Source organism: Humulus lupulus, chromosome 6, assembly GCF_963169125.1.
Source record: "Humulus lupulus chromosome 6, drHumLupu1.1, whole genome shotgun sequence".
In the NCBI taxonomy this organism is placed as follows: domain Eukaryota; kingdom Viridiplantae; phylum Streptophyta; class Magnoliopsida; order Rosales; family Cannabaceae; genus Humulus; species Humulus lupulus.
Genome location: NC_084798.1, coordinates 189,468,486 through 189,483,925, shown reverse-complemented (window position 1 = coordinate 189,483,925; position 15,440 = coordinate 189,468,486). Strand labels below are relative to the sequence as shown.

General features: G+C 29.4%; 2 protein-coding genes across 2 annotated transcripts; one reads left to right on the top strand and one right to left on the bottom strand.

The window, feature by feature from the left end:
* The first annotated feature begins 2,248 nt into the window (after positions 1-2,248).
* LOC133782852 (putative glycerol-3-phosphate transporter 5) lies at positions 2,249-4,398 on the top strand. The gene is made up of 2 exons (XM_062222267.1): positions 2,249-3,521; positions 3,650-4,398. Exons 1-2 carry the CDS (start codon positions 2,477-2,479, stop codon positions 4,192-4,194), a joined length of 1,590 nt encoding a protein of 529 aa, XP_062078251.1. The 5' UTR covers positions 2,249-2,476; the 3' UTR covers positions 4,195-4,398.
* Positions 4,399-4,602: 204 nt separating this feature from the next.
* LOC133782853 (probable protein phosphatase 2C 27) lies at positions 4,603-8,133 on the bottom strand. Its single transcript, XM_062222269.1, has 4 exons — positions 7,749-8,133; positions 6,629-6,823; positions 5,909-6,120; positions 4,603-5,587 (listed from the first exon to the last, which is right to left on the bottom strand). Exons 1-4 carry the CDS (start codon positions 7,935-7,937, stop codon positions 5,014-5,016), a joined length of 1,170 nt encoding a protein of 389 aa, XP_062078253.1. The 5' UTR covers positions 7,938-8,133; the 3' UTR covers positions 4,603-5,013.
* Between the last annotated feature and the right edge of the window lie 7,307 nt (positions 8,134-15,440).

Here is a 15,440-nt window from a genome sequence, read left to right as displayed (position 1 = left end):
ACATCACGTGTCCGATCCATCCCTGAATTCTCGGACACGCAGCATAAACGTGCGTGTTCAGGCACCCACTTCTGGGTTGGGTCGTGCGGCCCATTATCCCCATTACCTAGTGATTAGACCACACTTCATTGTCAGGTTTTAGGAATTAATCATGAATGTCACAGAAGTGACATGATGGGTAAGAAGGTCACAAGATGACCGCCTTTGCCAACACCCAGGTTCCCTCTCCCTATAAATATGGAGAGCCTGGGAGTTGCAAAAGGTTGGATTCTAATTTGTAAAGAAATACCCTGTAAGGAATATCAGAGAGATATCAATAATATTGACTGATGGACTAGAAGGATTTTAACCTTTGAACCACCTAAAAAAGTATTCGAGTTATAATTTTACTTTGAGATCATTCATCTATTACGGTTCATTATTTAGCACTAATCCCTCTCCTTATTCTTATAATTATCTATTGCCGAAGAACCGCGTCAACAACACCCATTGAAGAATGACTCAAAGTGCCAAATCCAGAAGTTGAGATGGTGGGTAATGACGATGCTCGATTTCAAGAATTTCTAGCTCGACATAGAAAAATCAAAGATAAGGATGCTCACATTGCACTTCGAAATACATTAATTGAACACTTGTGGGACGAATATAATATCGAAAAATTAGTTTATTTTAATTAATATTTCAAGGGTGTGTTATGTTTTAGCATTAATTGAATGTATTTTATTTTAGTAGTGTAATATTTAAATAGGAAAATGTAATGTGTTATTATAATTTGTCAAGTTTTAATATTTATGAAATAAGTTTCATGTAATTAATAATAATATTTTTACTTAATTGATTAATTAAATAAATAAATGATAAAATAATATAATAATAAAAAGAATATTTTGTTTTATTTAAAAATAATATAATAATAAAGAATTTTTTTTTTTTTGGTTAGAATGAAAATAAAAATATGATACTAAGATTCTTTAAATTTATTGTTGGTGCACATTTTGTTTTATTAAAAAATAATATAATAATAATAAAGAATTTTTTTTTGTTGGGGTTAAAATAGAAAAAAATATAGTACTAAGATTCTTTAATTTTATTATTGGTGCATCCTAACACAATCAATTCGTCACATAATTCTTGTCTTGTTCTGACTTTCTGTCACAACAAAACATGCTTATTTGGCACCATATCTCGACAAGTCTTTTACACAGTGAAATCTGGTTATTAGACAGTGACAACTCTTGATCATTCTAACACTTGATTGAGCACCACAGATGACATCCTTGGTGGAAAATTTTATGGTATGTTATTATACTACCACCAATCTTTATTCATTCTCTTACAAAACACAAAATGAAGAATGCTATTCCTATTTGAATTATGTAAATCACTTGGTCAAAGACCTAAAACACCTTCTTTTCTTCTTGACTATGCAAACCAAATCATTAGCTTGCTCAGTCTTAGCTAAAATTGTTAGATGACATTTTATATACTTAATTATTTACATGATTAAAGGATATTTCTACTCTTATTCATTTGTTATTTTAATGGAATCAATTCATTATTAATAACAATTATTTTTTTCTTAAAAGAAAAAAAACTTTCCAGTATAATTAGTAAATATTTGATTTTGTGTTAGAATTCCTAAGAAAACTTGGGAATGGATTGTATTTTTTTGACCAAGAAAAGTAATGCAATGCAAGTGTGATAAATGATAATAATGTTTTTTTATTAGGTAAATATTTTGTATTTTGTGTTTTTGTAAAGTATCATTTTAATACTCTGTATTAATACTCATTTAATAATTTGTATTTTGAAATCGTACATATTTTATATTTTATATTTTAAAATCATACATATTATGTACCATAAACTCAAATTTAATTTATAAAAATTTAGCAATTTAATCAGTTATTATCAATTATATGAGTTTCAAATTCAAATTTAATTACTTAATTACATATAATTAATAACTATTTAATCATATTATTAATTTTTTATTTATCAAATCAGACTCTAATGCACTAAATATGCATGTTTTTTAAATTACATATCAACATTATTCAAAAATAACCAAAATCATTGTTTGAAAAAACAAGGGTATTCCCTTAATTGATTTATTTCTTTTGAAGAAAATCATTCCAGTATTTTGACTTTTGAAACGACAGAATATTCAACACAAGCCTTGTCCTAAATATCCAAATTGGTTTTTTTTGTTCTTTTTATTTTTTTTTTTTTTAAAAAAAAAAATTTATGCATTCAATTACTTCGACTAAAAACAACCCAAGTCCCAACTAACCTTAGATCCACCAGCTTCATCTTCTTCTTCCCACTTGTTCACAGCCTCTGCAATTTTCTAGGGTTAGGGTTTTGCAAAGCTATTTGAATCATATAACATTGTATGATCATTAATAGTTCTGTATAGAAAGTATTGTTGTGTATAATTTTGTAGTGAATTATAAGGTATAGATCATAAATCACAATGCAATCAAAAACTCAAATTTTAGCTCCAGGTCTAAATCTCTTTCCGAACCTTAAACCCCCAAACAAAACTCTAACTTTTCACCAAATCTCAGTACTAATCTTAACTTTTCTTGCTTATGCTTCATTTCATGCCTCTAGAAAACCTCCTAGCATTGTCAAGAGCGTCCTTGGACCCAAGATCAACTCAAATCCATCCACAATTGACTCCACTGTGAACTTGCGTGAATCCAATTCGAGCTCGATTGATACGGGTTGGGCTCCTTTTGATGGTCCAGAAGGAACCCAGCGGTTAGGCGAACTCGATCTCGCATTTCTTTTGTCTTATTCGATTGGTATGTATTTCGCCGGCCATGTTGGTGATCGGATCGATTTGAGGCTGTTTTTAGTGTTTGGAATGATGGGTAGTGGTATTATGACGATAATATTTGGTTTAGGCTATTGGTTTAGTATCCATGTTCTCTGGTTCTATGTTAGTGTTCAAATTGTTTGTGGGATTATTCAATCAATTGGGTGGCCTTGTGTGGTGGCAGTTGTGGGAAACTGGTTTGGAAAATCTAAGAGAGGTTTGATCATGGGGGTTTGGAATTCACACACCTCTGTGGGGAACATTATTGGATCAGTTGTAGCATCTGGGGTCTTGGAATTTGGATGGGGTTGGTCTTTTATGGTGCCTGGAATGTTGGTCATTTTAGTTGGGGTTTTTGTGTTTTTCTTTCTTGTTGTGAGTCCTGATGATTTGGGATTTGAGCCTATTGGTAAGGAGATTGAGATGAGTGTGGAAGAGGGTGGTAATGTGGATAATTCTGTGGAGAAAGTGGAGTCAGAGAAAGCTGGGCTTCTCCATCAAGCTGAGAATTCTGATTCTCTTGTTACTGAGAATTCTGATACTCTTCAAGCGGAGAATTCTGATTCTTTAGCTGCAATTGGTTTCTTGGATGCGTGGAGGCTACCCGGCGTGGCACCCTTTGCTTTCTGTCTCTTCTTCTCCAAGCTGGTGGCTTACACTTTCCTATACTGGTTGCCTTTCTACATAAGACACACAGGTATTCATAACATTTTCTTTTAACTAACAATGTTAGGCATGTGAAACTTCTTGAGCACATTACTCGTGTAATGAAATGCTAAGTGATCAAAGCCACTTATAAATTTGTTCCTTTGTTTCTCATGGCAGCCATTGCAGGTGTACATTCCTCCCACAAAACTGCGGGAATTCTCTCTACAATATTTGATATAGGAGGGGTCTGTGGAGGGATTTTGGCAGGTTTAATCTCTGATGTAATTGAAGCTCGTGCCCTTACTTCTATAGTATTCTTGTTACTATCAATTCCAGCCCTTGTTTTCTACCGGGTTTATGGAGGCCTTTCCATGATTGCCAACATATGTTTGATGTTCCTTTCTGGGTTGCTTGTAAATGGCCCGTATGCACTCATAACAACAGCCGTTGCAGCTGATCTTGGTACTCAGACCATGATAGGAGGAAACTCTCGTGCATTAGCTACTGTGACTGCAATCATAGATGGAACTGGTTCTGTTGGGGCAGCTCTTGGACCACTTTTGGCTGGGTATATTTCCACCAAAGGATGGAACAGTGTTTTTCTAATGCTAATTCTTTCAGTCTTCTTTGCAAGTTTGTTCTTGATTCGTATTGCAAGAACTGAGATTAAAGGGAAGTTGAGCGAAGGAAAATGGTCTTGGAATAGTGTAGGCACACATTGAGTTTGGATTTTTTAAAGGTTCCACCTAATGTTTGTATTTCATTTTGGAAAGAGCACAATTATAAAGTTGCTCAAGCCATATTTTTGTAATTTTTTTGTATCTTATTCTTTACTCACATGTTATCAGGTTTCATATACATGTATAAAAATAGCTGCTGAATAAAATTCATCCACTTCTATTTGGTTTCGGATAAACATTTTCGTTTCTATTGTTTCACAAATACTTAACATTCTTGAGTTGTCTTCATATATTTCAATGGCCATGGCCCACGAACTCAACTCGCCAGGCCTCAAAATTGTCTCAATTGTTAATTTTTCAAAATACTGATGTTGTAGCAATAATAAACACTCAATAAAGAATTCTTAACAGCGGTGAAGTTGTAATCTCATGCTTTATCAGAGAAATCAATTAACTGGGATAAGGTATCCAATAATACTGGTTAACAATCCAATCAATGTGTTATATACAGTTCAGTGTATGTATTGAAAAACTGATATTGAAAAGCTAAGAATAATGTATTTACAAATTATTTCGACGAATTATCTTGACCTCCCTTACTGCTGACATGGAAGAGAGGTAAAAGAAAGACAAAACTACAAATACTTGTCCCAAAATTTGGTGAGCTCATGTATCTGCTGTTTTCTCTTCCATCTATCCAGGAACCCAATGAAGCATCAGAAAAGTAAATGAGGAAGCCAAAAAGGCAGTTTCTTTTTGGTGGTTGAATATGTACACAGCACAGATATAACTCTGATTAATCAGCTTGACTGATTCTGAACTTGACCTCTCAATCTCATGGAACAGATTGACAAAGTAAAGTTACAGGTTCAAAGTTCCTTCCAACAGGCTTTTGAGATTGTTAAGTCCCTCAGCAGATATGCTTCTTCTGACTCTTGGCCTTTCCACCACCACTTGAGGAGGTGGATCCAAGTGAAAACTCACCATTACAACCGTTAAATTGTCATCCGCTTCCCGTTTTATTGCCTCCTCTACTATAGCCTTGCAACATAGTTTCACGTCGTTGTGTTCCTGAAGCTTCCTTCTAGCAATATCTACAGCATTTTGGTTGCTGAAGACTTCCCATATACCATCACTACCAATAATCAAGAACTCATCGTCTTTAGTCAATGTGATCAGTCTGAGTTCTGGTTCAGCACTCAAAGGACCTCCTTCGTCACCCATCTCCTTCATTCCTTCAAGATGCCAATCACCTAAAGCTCGGGTGACACCTAACTGGCCATTCAAATAACCATCATCAACAAAACCACCTAAAGACTCAACCCGCGTCTTTTCTTTTATGCAGCAGGGCCTGTGATCCCTTGACAATTCAATAGCTCGTCCACACCGTGACAATACTGCCCGGCAATCACCAGCATTTGCCACAAGCAAAGATCTGTTCAAAATAACATCACATTTTGGATAGGAGAAACAATCAGGGTCAATTGCAGCCATCATTACAGAAAGATGTCTAATGTTGCTGCCAAATTCTTTTGTTTTGTTTAAAGATTAGGATTCAAAAGAGGCCAACAATATAAAGGTTTATAATTTTTAGCTATTGCTTTATTAGTTTGCATAAAATCATATATATTATTCTTTTAAGCCAGCTTGTTCTGTTAATGTCATCCCAGAAGACTTCAATCTGATGATTATAGCTCTTACTCCCAGAACAGATTACATCAAAATGAATAAATCCCAAAATGAAGAATGCGCTTACCTCCCAAATATCATTGCAGTTAGTGCAGTTGTACCAGAAGAAAGGGAGGATTCAATAGAGCATGATTTTGCAAATGCAGCATCAGTCTCCATGAAAGACCTTGTTACTACCTTCTCAAGCTCGAAAGGAAAGTCGGCATCCTCGACAATAACTCTTGGCAAATGGTCACGAACAAATTGTGCTGCAGCCTTTCCTCCATGTCCATCAAACACCTAATCATTCAAACCAAATTGCCATTAAATTTATGTGACTACTTTACTGAAATTATATACCATTCAGCACTACCAGCGAACAAAACATATATCCAGCAATCATCTGTACCCATACGATTTTATTTTGTTGTTGTGAAATTTACATTCCTAAGCCATAGAGTTATGCCTGATCAACCTTAAGACTACAAGGTTAAATATAAAATAAAATTAAAATTTAGATAATTTGGTAATGGAAAGATCGAGAATAATGAAACAGTGGTTTAGAACTCTTCAATGTGATCATTTATTGTTCAAATCAGCTTCATTTCTTAGTAAAATTATGTGTATTCTAGTATTTAGCAATCACAAGAAGGGGGGAAAATGGGGGGAATAGAAAAAGATGGTGCTAGAACAATGCGGTGACAAGCAAAATTTATTTTCCAAAGACAGAAACCAACCACGAAATGATTGAGGATCAAATTACCAGTAATCCCAACCTGCTAAAATGAACAGTACGTAAGATACTTACACCATAGAAGGAGATAGCTTCTTTGTTGAGAAGATTATTGCCATATTCCTCAGCCAAGTTACTAATGCACACATGAGTATCCTCCATGTAAGGACGACTGCCAATGTCCGACCACTCCCCAGAACGAAGAGCGGGGACAAAGTTAAACTGATTTTGTTTATCTACAACTACCCTATCCTCGGAAATGCTCTCCAGCTACAAAATATCAAAAATGGTAAATTGGTAATGGAAATATCAGAATCCAAAATAAAAGATGCCCAAAGTAAAAAAGAATATAATGCAAGGAGAAGTTGTCTCCTTCATCAATACTATCATGAAATCTCTACATTAAATAAGTCATTGATTATACAAAATCAAGATTAAGATAACAAAAACACAAAAGAATGACACAAAAAGCAAGGAAAAAATTCACTATACCTTCAATAACAACCAAAAGATTACATAGCATAATGAAAGCCAAGCCCATATATGGAAAGAGGTTTGCGCCGACAGGTAAACCAAGTACGAAACTTGATTCTTAGATTCTAAAAATAGTCTAATTGACTCTGCTGATTCTTACTTTTACTAGTAAATGTCACAAGGATTGCATCGCAATAACCGAATAAAAAGAAGTTAATGCCTAAATTAGTAGCATTTAGAATGTTGTCAATGTCTTGAAATTTTGTCAGTAAGTCTTAAGCATCAATAAATATCATATGTTTCAATGAAAGAATCAGGGGTAAATATATGAAAGCAAATATATATATATATATATATATCCAGACCAACAAATTAATCAAGCAAAGCATTTATTAATTTTTTTTTAAATAATCAATCAAATCAACGCTTCCAAGAACAGTGCTTTTAATAGTTCAGATGCTCAAGAAACTGTAACGGATAGCTTAATCTTTCTACTGATCGCTTCCAGCCAATAGCAGAAAAAGCAGTGTTTGAATCTACAAATTAAAACAAAAACATATTCCATGGTACCTAAGCTGAAATAAACAAGAAGAAAATCCAATCTATCCAAAAAAACAAAAAAAACTCGGAACTTTATTCAATAAGCAAATGGGTCTCCGAAAGTTGGAAAATTGGAGAAGACCCAACAAAGCTAAAGGGCAAAGAATCACAAAAATCTCACAGGAAGTGAATTTGGTATGAAGCTCATTATAGTGGAGCCCGGCACAGGAGATTCCTCATTCAAATTCTCCATCTGGGTATGCTGCAAAGGCTTCTGCTTGGTGTTGTTGTTGTTGTCACCGCTGCTGCTGCTATTATCAAGATTTTCTCCCACTGTTTCCTCAACTTGTTCTGCGTCCTTGACACACATGACGCTTCTGCTTCTGGTGATGGTGATGGTGATGAGATGAGATGAGACTTGTCTTTGTTGGGTTTCTTCTCTTTTTCTCTTTTCTTTCTAAGCAACTATGTAGTTTGGTCTGTGAGAACCAAGAAAGTTACAGCAAAGAAAAATATAATGAAATAAGAGAAGTATATATGAGAAAAGATTCTGAGAATATGTGGAAAAAAAATTAAATAAATAAAAAAACAAAAAAGTATGCTCTGTTTCTTAGTAAGAGAGAGATAGAGATTTTATTATTTTAAGAAAGCGTGGCTGAAAATTAGTTGTTCGTGTTTATAATATAGCTTTCATATGTTGGGTCATACATTCGGTTTGGTTGTATCTTATTCATATTCATTTATATATAATAATTATTATAATTGGTATTTATATATTTTTAGTTTTAAAATTATAAATATTATTTATAATTTTAATAAAACCTCATTCATTATTTTTTTTTAAATATATATATATAATAAAACAAATTATAATTCTATAGTATATATAAATATGTATATTAATAATATTTACATATATAATATATAAATATAATATTGACATGACATAATATATAAATTATAATAATATTTAAAAATAAATTAATAATAAAAATAAATTAAGAATTGAAAAAGTCATAGTATATACAGTAATATACATGTATCAACTATTTTTAGTTTCTAATATATCTAATAATATCTTTTAGTGAATTTGATGAAGAAAAAGAGCTTCAATTATTTATAAAAAAATAAACTGCCACACAAATTTATAAGATAAAAAAATAATATATATACATTTATTATTTTTTAAATAAATATGATTTAATTATTTAAATTATCATAAAATATCTTTAAAATATTCTATTTTGATTAATTAATTAATTTTTGTTTAAGTTTATATTTGTTCTAGTTTTTTAATTTAACAGTAACAACAAGATATTAAATATTATATGTTTAATATAATATTAATATTATACGTGGATTTTAAATTTAAGTTTGATGCTAGTTGATAGTAGATTATACTATATTATATGTTTAATATGATATTATTCTAATATTTGAAGTTTAATTTTAATTAAATTTTATTTAAGTTATTAAACATATAATTTTTTTATTTTTAAATAATTATTATTGTAAAATATTTCAAAAATATCTTATTTTAATTAATTTAATTAATTATTTATTTAATTTTATCTAAATTTAAGTCATATTTACAATCTACCGTTAAATATAGAAATATTTTGTTAAATATAATAATATTTCGTTAAAGTTAACAGAAAAAAATAAAACATTGTTAAAATCAATAATTTTCGTTATCTACATATTTTTTATATAGAAGAAATAACACTAATTTTTATAATAATAATAATAATATTATTATTTAAGGATATCTAACACGTTGTTAATTCATTCATTCAAATAATAATAATAATCATTCAATGAACTAGAGTTGTAATTTAACAAAATCTCTAATAAAACAAATAAAAAAAATCTAATACTATAAAATCTTAAACAATACTAAAAGAAAAAGTGTATGGAGAAGAGCTAGTATCTTACGATGATCCTGAAATATATGTTATCAAATCAATATTTTGTTCATACTAGAAACTACAAGAATGATACTGACTCCAAAATCTGCCAAATTGGTCAATTTTAGAATATCTAAGTATTAATTTCTTATAGCCAACTAGTTCAGCTTATTATGCAAACAATCATTTTTTTCTTTCTTACCCTGACAAAATAAAATCAATACAAAAAGATAGAGAGATTTTTACTTATGGGGTTTTTTTTTGGCTGTGAAGGAAAAAAAAATAACAGTCCTTGTTCCAATTTTTTATGCATTTAATATCATGACTATGAATTTGGTGTGATGAAACTTATGTGATAAACATGTTTGACATGGACAAATTTCCACCAAAAAGGACTTGATTAAAGTATTAGGTCACTTCTTCACATGGAGGAATTAAATAAAAAGATATTTATGTATAAATAGATTCACAATTATATCACAGACTTATAAAAAAAAAACTTGGTCAATAATGCTAACAGATGGAGAGAGAATGCCCCTTTGTGCTTACCACCTGTCTATTTTTGTTCACAAGTTTTTTTCACATCTGTCCTAACCAATCATACGTGTCTATTTATATATAACCCATGTCTTTTGCTACCATAAGGCGTGGCAAGCGAAAAAATTATAATATATTTTTATTAAAATAGTGTATATTATATTTATTTAAGATCGTCAATTAGCTTTTAAAAAAATTCAAATAATTTACGATACTGTAAAACAAGCTTCAAAATAACTTATTTAACATTCGTATAAACAAACTTCAAAACAATATATTTCTTATTTTTAGCATTGTAAATTATTTAGAATTTCCCAAAATTTTGTGGGAATTCTAAATTACTATATTGTAGACCATCATATAAAAAAATTGAATTGTAATCTATTCATATACCGAAAACAAAAAAACAGATTGTTTTTAAGCCTGTTTTATACGCGAGTGAAAAAAATTATTTTGAAGTCTTTTTCGACATCGTAAATTATACGTAATTTCTTAAAAATTGGTGGGATGCATACTATAATTACAGTGTATACTGTCATATAAAAAATTCGGGTTATAATTTTTTCACGCACTATAAACAAAAATGCCTCTACCAGTGGGGACAAAAGTCATGCCCCTATTGTAGAATTCTCCTCTATATTTATAGGAATTTTCAAAGGTAAGGTAATCATTTTTGTCGGCGTTTTCTATTTTCAGCATTTAGATAAATTATAATATAATATTTTTTGCATGATGACGTATATTATAATTATAACAGATATCCTGCCAATTTTTAGGAAATTCTGAAAATTTGCGGTGTCAAAATCAGAATTCAAATAGTCAGTTGCATGCGTGTCTGATTTTTTTTTATACGCATGAAAAACATACTATTTGAACTCTTATTTCAATACTGTAAATTATTTAAAATTTTCAGAAAATTATCGAGATGCATACTATAACTATCATGTATCCTATTATATAAAAAATTTTGATTATAATTTTTCAAAATACCAAAATTAATATTCTTACATAAGAAACTCCGTATAAGAGAAACACAAATGTTGTCCGTTCATTTTTGGGAGTAAGGGTTTTAATTTTAAACTCATTCCTCAATATTCAAAAGAAAAAGATAAAGAACAAAAATTCTAGGAATAGTAAGACATAGAAGAAGATCATGATATAGACCATGAGCAAAGCAATTCAACATTACAAAAATGTGAAATTCGGAGAAGCAAGCAATTTAGTATAAGCTATTCTTGATCCTAAATAAAGTCATACATTCACACTATATATTTATATATGTATATTAGGTAAGTCATAATAGATTTGTATTATATGTATATAATATGATATATTTTGTTATGCTTGCCAAGTGATGGAAATTTGGTGAACAGAAACATCCACTAGCGACTAGAATACAAATTTGCAAAGAATAGTCTATAAAGTTATTAGCACCTACAAGCAAAAGGCCTACAAATTCAAACAAAAGTGTACCATACCATAACCATTAAAATCTCAAGCTATATCATGCAAGTACCAATTATTATTTTACTCCTAAGTTTAAAATTGATGCATTTAAATCACAAGGGTGTTTATTCATTCATCACTACTCACCTAATAAATTAAAACATATCACTTATACTATAAGAGGGATTTTGTTGGGTAGTTTTTATAAATGTGGCAATAATTGTACCCAAAGATCTTTGGAATTTTGAAAAATACAATTGGTTGGGTGGAAATCAAGGACTTCTAAAAGTTTCTTTATATTTGCTTTTCAGAAAAGGATATGACTCATTTTCATTTTTTGGGGGTTAAAAAATAATCTCCCTTCTTCTTCAAGGTTCAAATTTTTGTGTTTTTTTAATCTTTATATATAAAAAAAAATGATAATTATAGCCAACAAAGAAAAGATGACCTTTTTTTCCTCATTGCTTCAGTGCTTGTCTTTTTCTCTTGGAACCACTTTTATTGCAATTATGGAACCCATGAAAGAATTTTTACAAACATCATTTTTGGATTAAATTAGAAAAGCTTAAACTAAATGCATAAAATAAACTTACCCACTTAAAATCATTTTTATTTTACTATCAAATCAATGATAATTTTCATGTGGACTAAGTTTTTTCAAATTGATAACTTGGAAACCTAATTGCCAAATTGAGAATCTAAGTTTGATGTCTTTAAGGGTATCCAACAAAACATGATTGTAACTAAAACTATCAAAGTTTTTTTTTTCTTTTTACACTTATTATTCCATAACCTATCCTTTTCTGCTGTCATAAGCACTTTATGTGGCAAAAGTCATGCCAAAAAGAGTAGCTTTTTTAATTTCATTTTTGGAGAGATGATCATAACAAGAATCTTTTTCTTAAAGTTGTTGATTACGTGGCACACTAGGGATCAATCGTGGAGCTGACGTGGCATAATATTGTCCATGCAAGTTTACCATATGATGGTGCAGTATTCCCATGATGTTTGGATTATTTATATATTGTAATATCCTCATTCCCTTTTGAATGTCATTCATGTGATTGAAGTTGAGGCTTTGTGGGTTTTTATTGGAAGATGAAGATTTAATTTAAACCCAAAAAATAGCATTAAAAAGATTTGATAAAAGATAAGATATATTTTTATACAGTGAGAGTTCTAGATCAAAAGGTCTGAGGTGATATCTTAAATTGTCCTTTTTAAATTTAAGGATATTAAAGAAAAAAAAGTCATTTTTAAATAGATTTTTTTTTCTTTCTTGAACCTTCTCAATAGATTATATTTATAGTAGTGTGAAAGAAAAAAGATAATTATTCAAATTGTGTGGAATATAATTTTTTTACGTGTTATGCATGCGTGCCAAGAAAATAAATCTTAAAATATATGTATAGCCCCAAAAACAATTATGGAAAAAAAATGTATGTATTGAGTCATACGAGTTCAATTAATGTTTTATTGGATTTTTAAGTAAAAAATACCTATTTATGAATAATGACTTGAGTATGAATTTATGTGTAGGAGGGTTCTTTTTAGCTTTTTTTTTTTTATAAAATTTATATAAGTATATACATTAAAAAAAAAAGTGTCAATATACATTTATAGACATGTATGTTTAATTTTAGTTTTTCAAGAATTCATTATCCTAAAACGTAAAAAATAATAATCAAAATAAAAGCTAGGGAGTGTGCATGGACTTTTGAGAAATTTACATTAATCAGGTTTTTCTTTTAAAAAAAATAATTGGTTTTTGTTAAACTTTTATTTTTTATTTATTACATTTGAACGGTTTGGTATATATGGGTATATATATATATATATATATATATATAGTTTATGCTGTGGATGGATATAGCATATGTATAGTGTTGGTGCAACAAATATGCATTTTTATAATTGGAGGTATGAGCCGATAATAGATGGTACTCCGATCCTGTTCCGGTAGTGAAGATCGCCTTTAATCCGTCGGGAATACCTGCAAGAAAGACACTCCGACGCCTAAGTCAGAAATTTCTTCGATCTTATTGTTTGAATAAGAACCTCATATTTATAGAACAAAAATATGAAGTGGTTAGTTGGTTCAACCGAACCCTTGACTGGCGGGGGGGAAATAACTGAATTTCCCTCCAAAATGTGTTGATTTTAAAATAAATACTCGGAAGTCAGAGGCGCACCATATCTTTGCCTTCAGAGCTTCTGCAAATCAAAACGATCCGTTTTGAATATACAGCAAATGAGGAAAGAACTTTGGGCCGAATATCTTGGGCCCAACATATAGTTGATGTTTTTTTAAAAAGAATATATAGAGTGGATGTTTAGTAGATATTGGCAATCTTTTTATATAAAAAATGAGTATTTAACGGCTTTTTCTGATAATTTTATTAAAATATTATAAATATTTAGCGGAACATATTTTTAAAATTAACTAAATATAAATATTTATTAATTATATTAATACAAATTCAAATATTATAAAATATTATTATTATAATACAAAATTATATATTTAATAATTATATTAATATAAATTTAAATATTATAATAATATATAATATATACTCCTAATTTTTATAAAATTGATAAAATAAATATTTAGTAATTATATTAATATAAATTTAAATATTATAAAATATCATTACTATAATAATAATAATATTTGATACAAAACTAGATATTTAATAGTTATATTAATATAAATTCAAATGTTATAAAATATAACTACTATAATAATATATAATACATAATTTTAATTTTAAAAAAAATAATATTATCATTTATATTTAAAAAAAACATGTTAGTTTTTTTTACTACTTAATCTAACTTATATAAATATATCCTCAAAGTAAATAACAACAAACATTATAATATATTAAATATAAGTATCGTGTGTACAAATACGTAGTATATCTGCGTAACTACAAAAAAAACAAAAATAATATTTCGAATAATAGGATTCTTCTCCAATTACTGATGTATGATTTAAATAACATCATAAATGTTTTGCACATTCAATATAGTATTTTATGATTTAAAAAATTATCATATTATCATTTTTTTAAAAGCATAAACAGTGTTTTAGTTTAATTTTTCTTTTAATATGTTTATGTCATTCTTTTATGTATAATATTGTTTATTTATTTATTTAAAATTGATATCACAATCATAAAAATTTTATAAATATAATTAATAAATTTTATAAATAAAACTAAACAAATGTGTATTAAGCAGTAGTATGTTAGATAAATTTAATATTTTTTTGAAACATAATTTTTATTTTTATAATAAAGAAAATTATATTTTGAAAGAAAAAAAATATATCGTAACAAAAACATTTGAAATAAATAGTCACTATTTGAAGAGAAAAAAAAAGAACTCATTTTCTAACAAGAAATTGCACTCTTCTCTAATTACTTCCAAGGATGTCTCTCTTCATCTTTTGTTTTTTTTTTTAACCTAAAAGCAATATATTGTCTCAACGTACTAAAACAATTATTGAGAATATATAAATAAAATCAAGCATGTATCAAGCCTTTTTTTAAATTTAAAATAGAATAAAATAAAATAGAATACAGATAAGGAGAAGTATATAAATGGAGGTAAAGACCCGACAATGTTTGGCGACTTGCTTCTTCTCCGGTGATGAAATCTGCCTTTGACTCGTCGGGATTTCCTGCAAGAAAGACACTCCGATACTTAAGTCAGTTCAAAGTTCGATCCCTTTTTTCCTCTTAAAATCTCATATTTATAGGATGAAATATACAAAACAGTTAGTTAGTTCAAGTGGACCCTGAAAAGGAGGAAGGAGAATAACTAAATTTCCCTCCAAAAATACCAACTTTTAAAATGTCTCGCTCAGAGGTCAGAGGTGCGGATTGCCTCTGGCCTCCAGCTTCTGCCTTCGGATCATTCCCCTGTATAAACGCTCCGTTTTGAATATTTGATAAATGGGGCAAGTGTTTTCGGGC

Coding starts and splice junctions, on each gene's coding strand:
- LOC133782853 (XM_062222269.1), bottom strand. CDS start 7,937: ATGTGTGTCAAGGACGCAGAACAAGTTGAGGAAACAGTGGGAGAAAAT. Junction 6,121..6,628: donor AAGCTATCTCCTTCTATGGT/GTAAGTATCTTA, acceptor TTGAATGATTAG/GTGTTTGATGGACATGGAGG. Junction 5,588..5,908: donor ACTGCAATGATATTTGGGAG/GTAAGCGCATTC, acceptor TATTTTGAACAG/ATCTTTGCTTGTGGCAAATG.
- LOC133782852 (XM_062222267.1), top strand. CDS start 2,477: ATGCAATCAAAAACTCAAATTTTAGCTCCAGGTCTAAATCTCTTTCCG. Junction 3,522..3,649: donor TTTCTACATAAGACACACAG/GTATTCATAACA, acceptor TTCTCATGGCAG/CCATTGCAGGTGTACATTCC.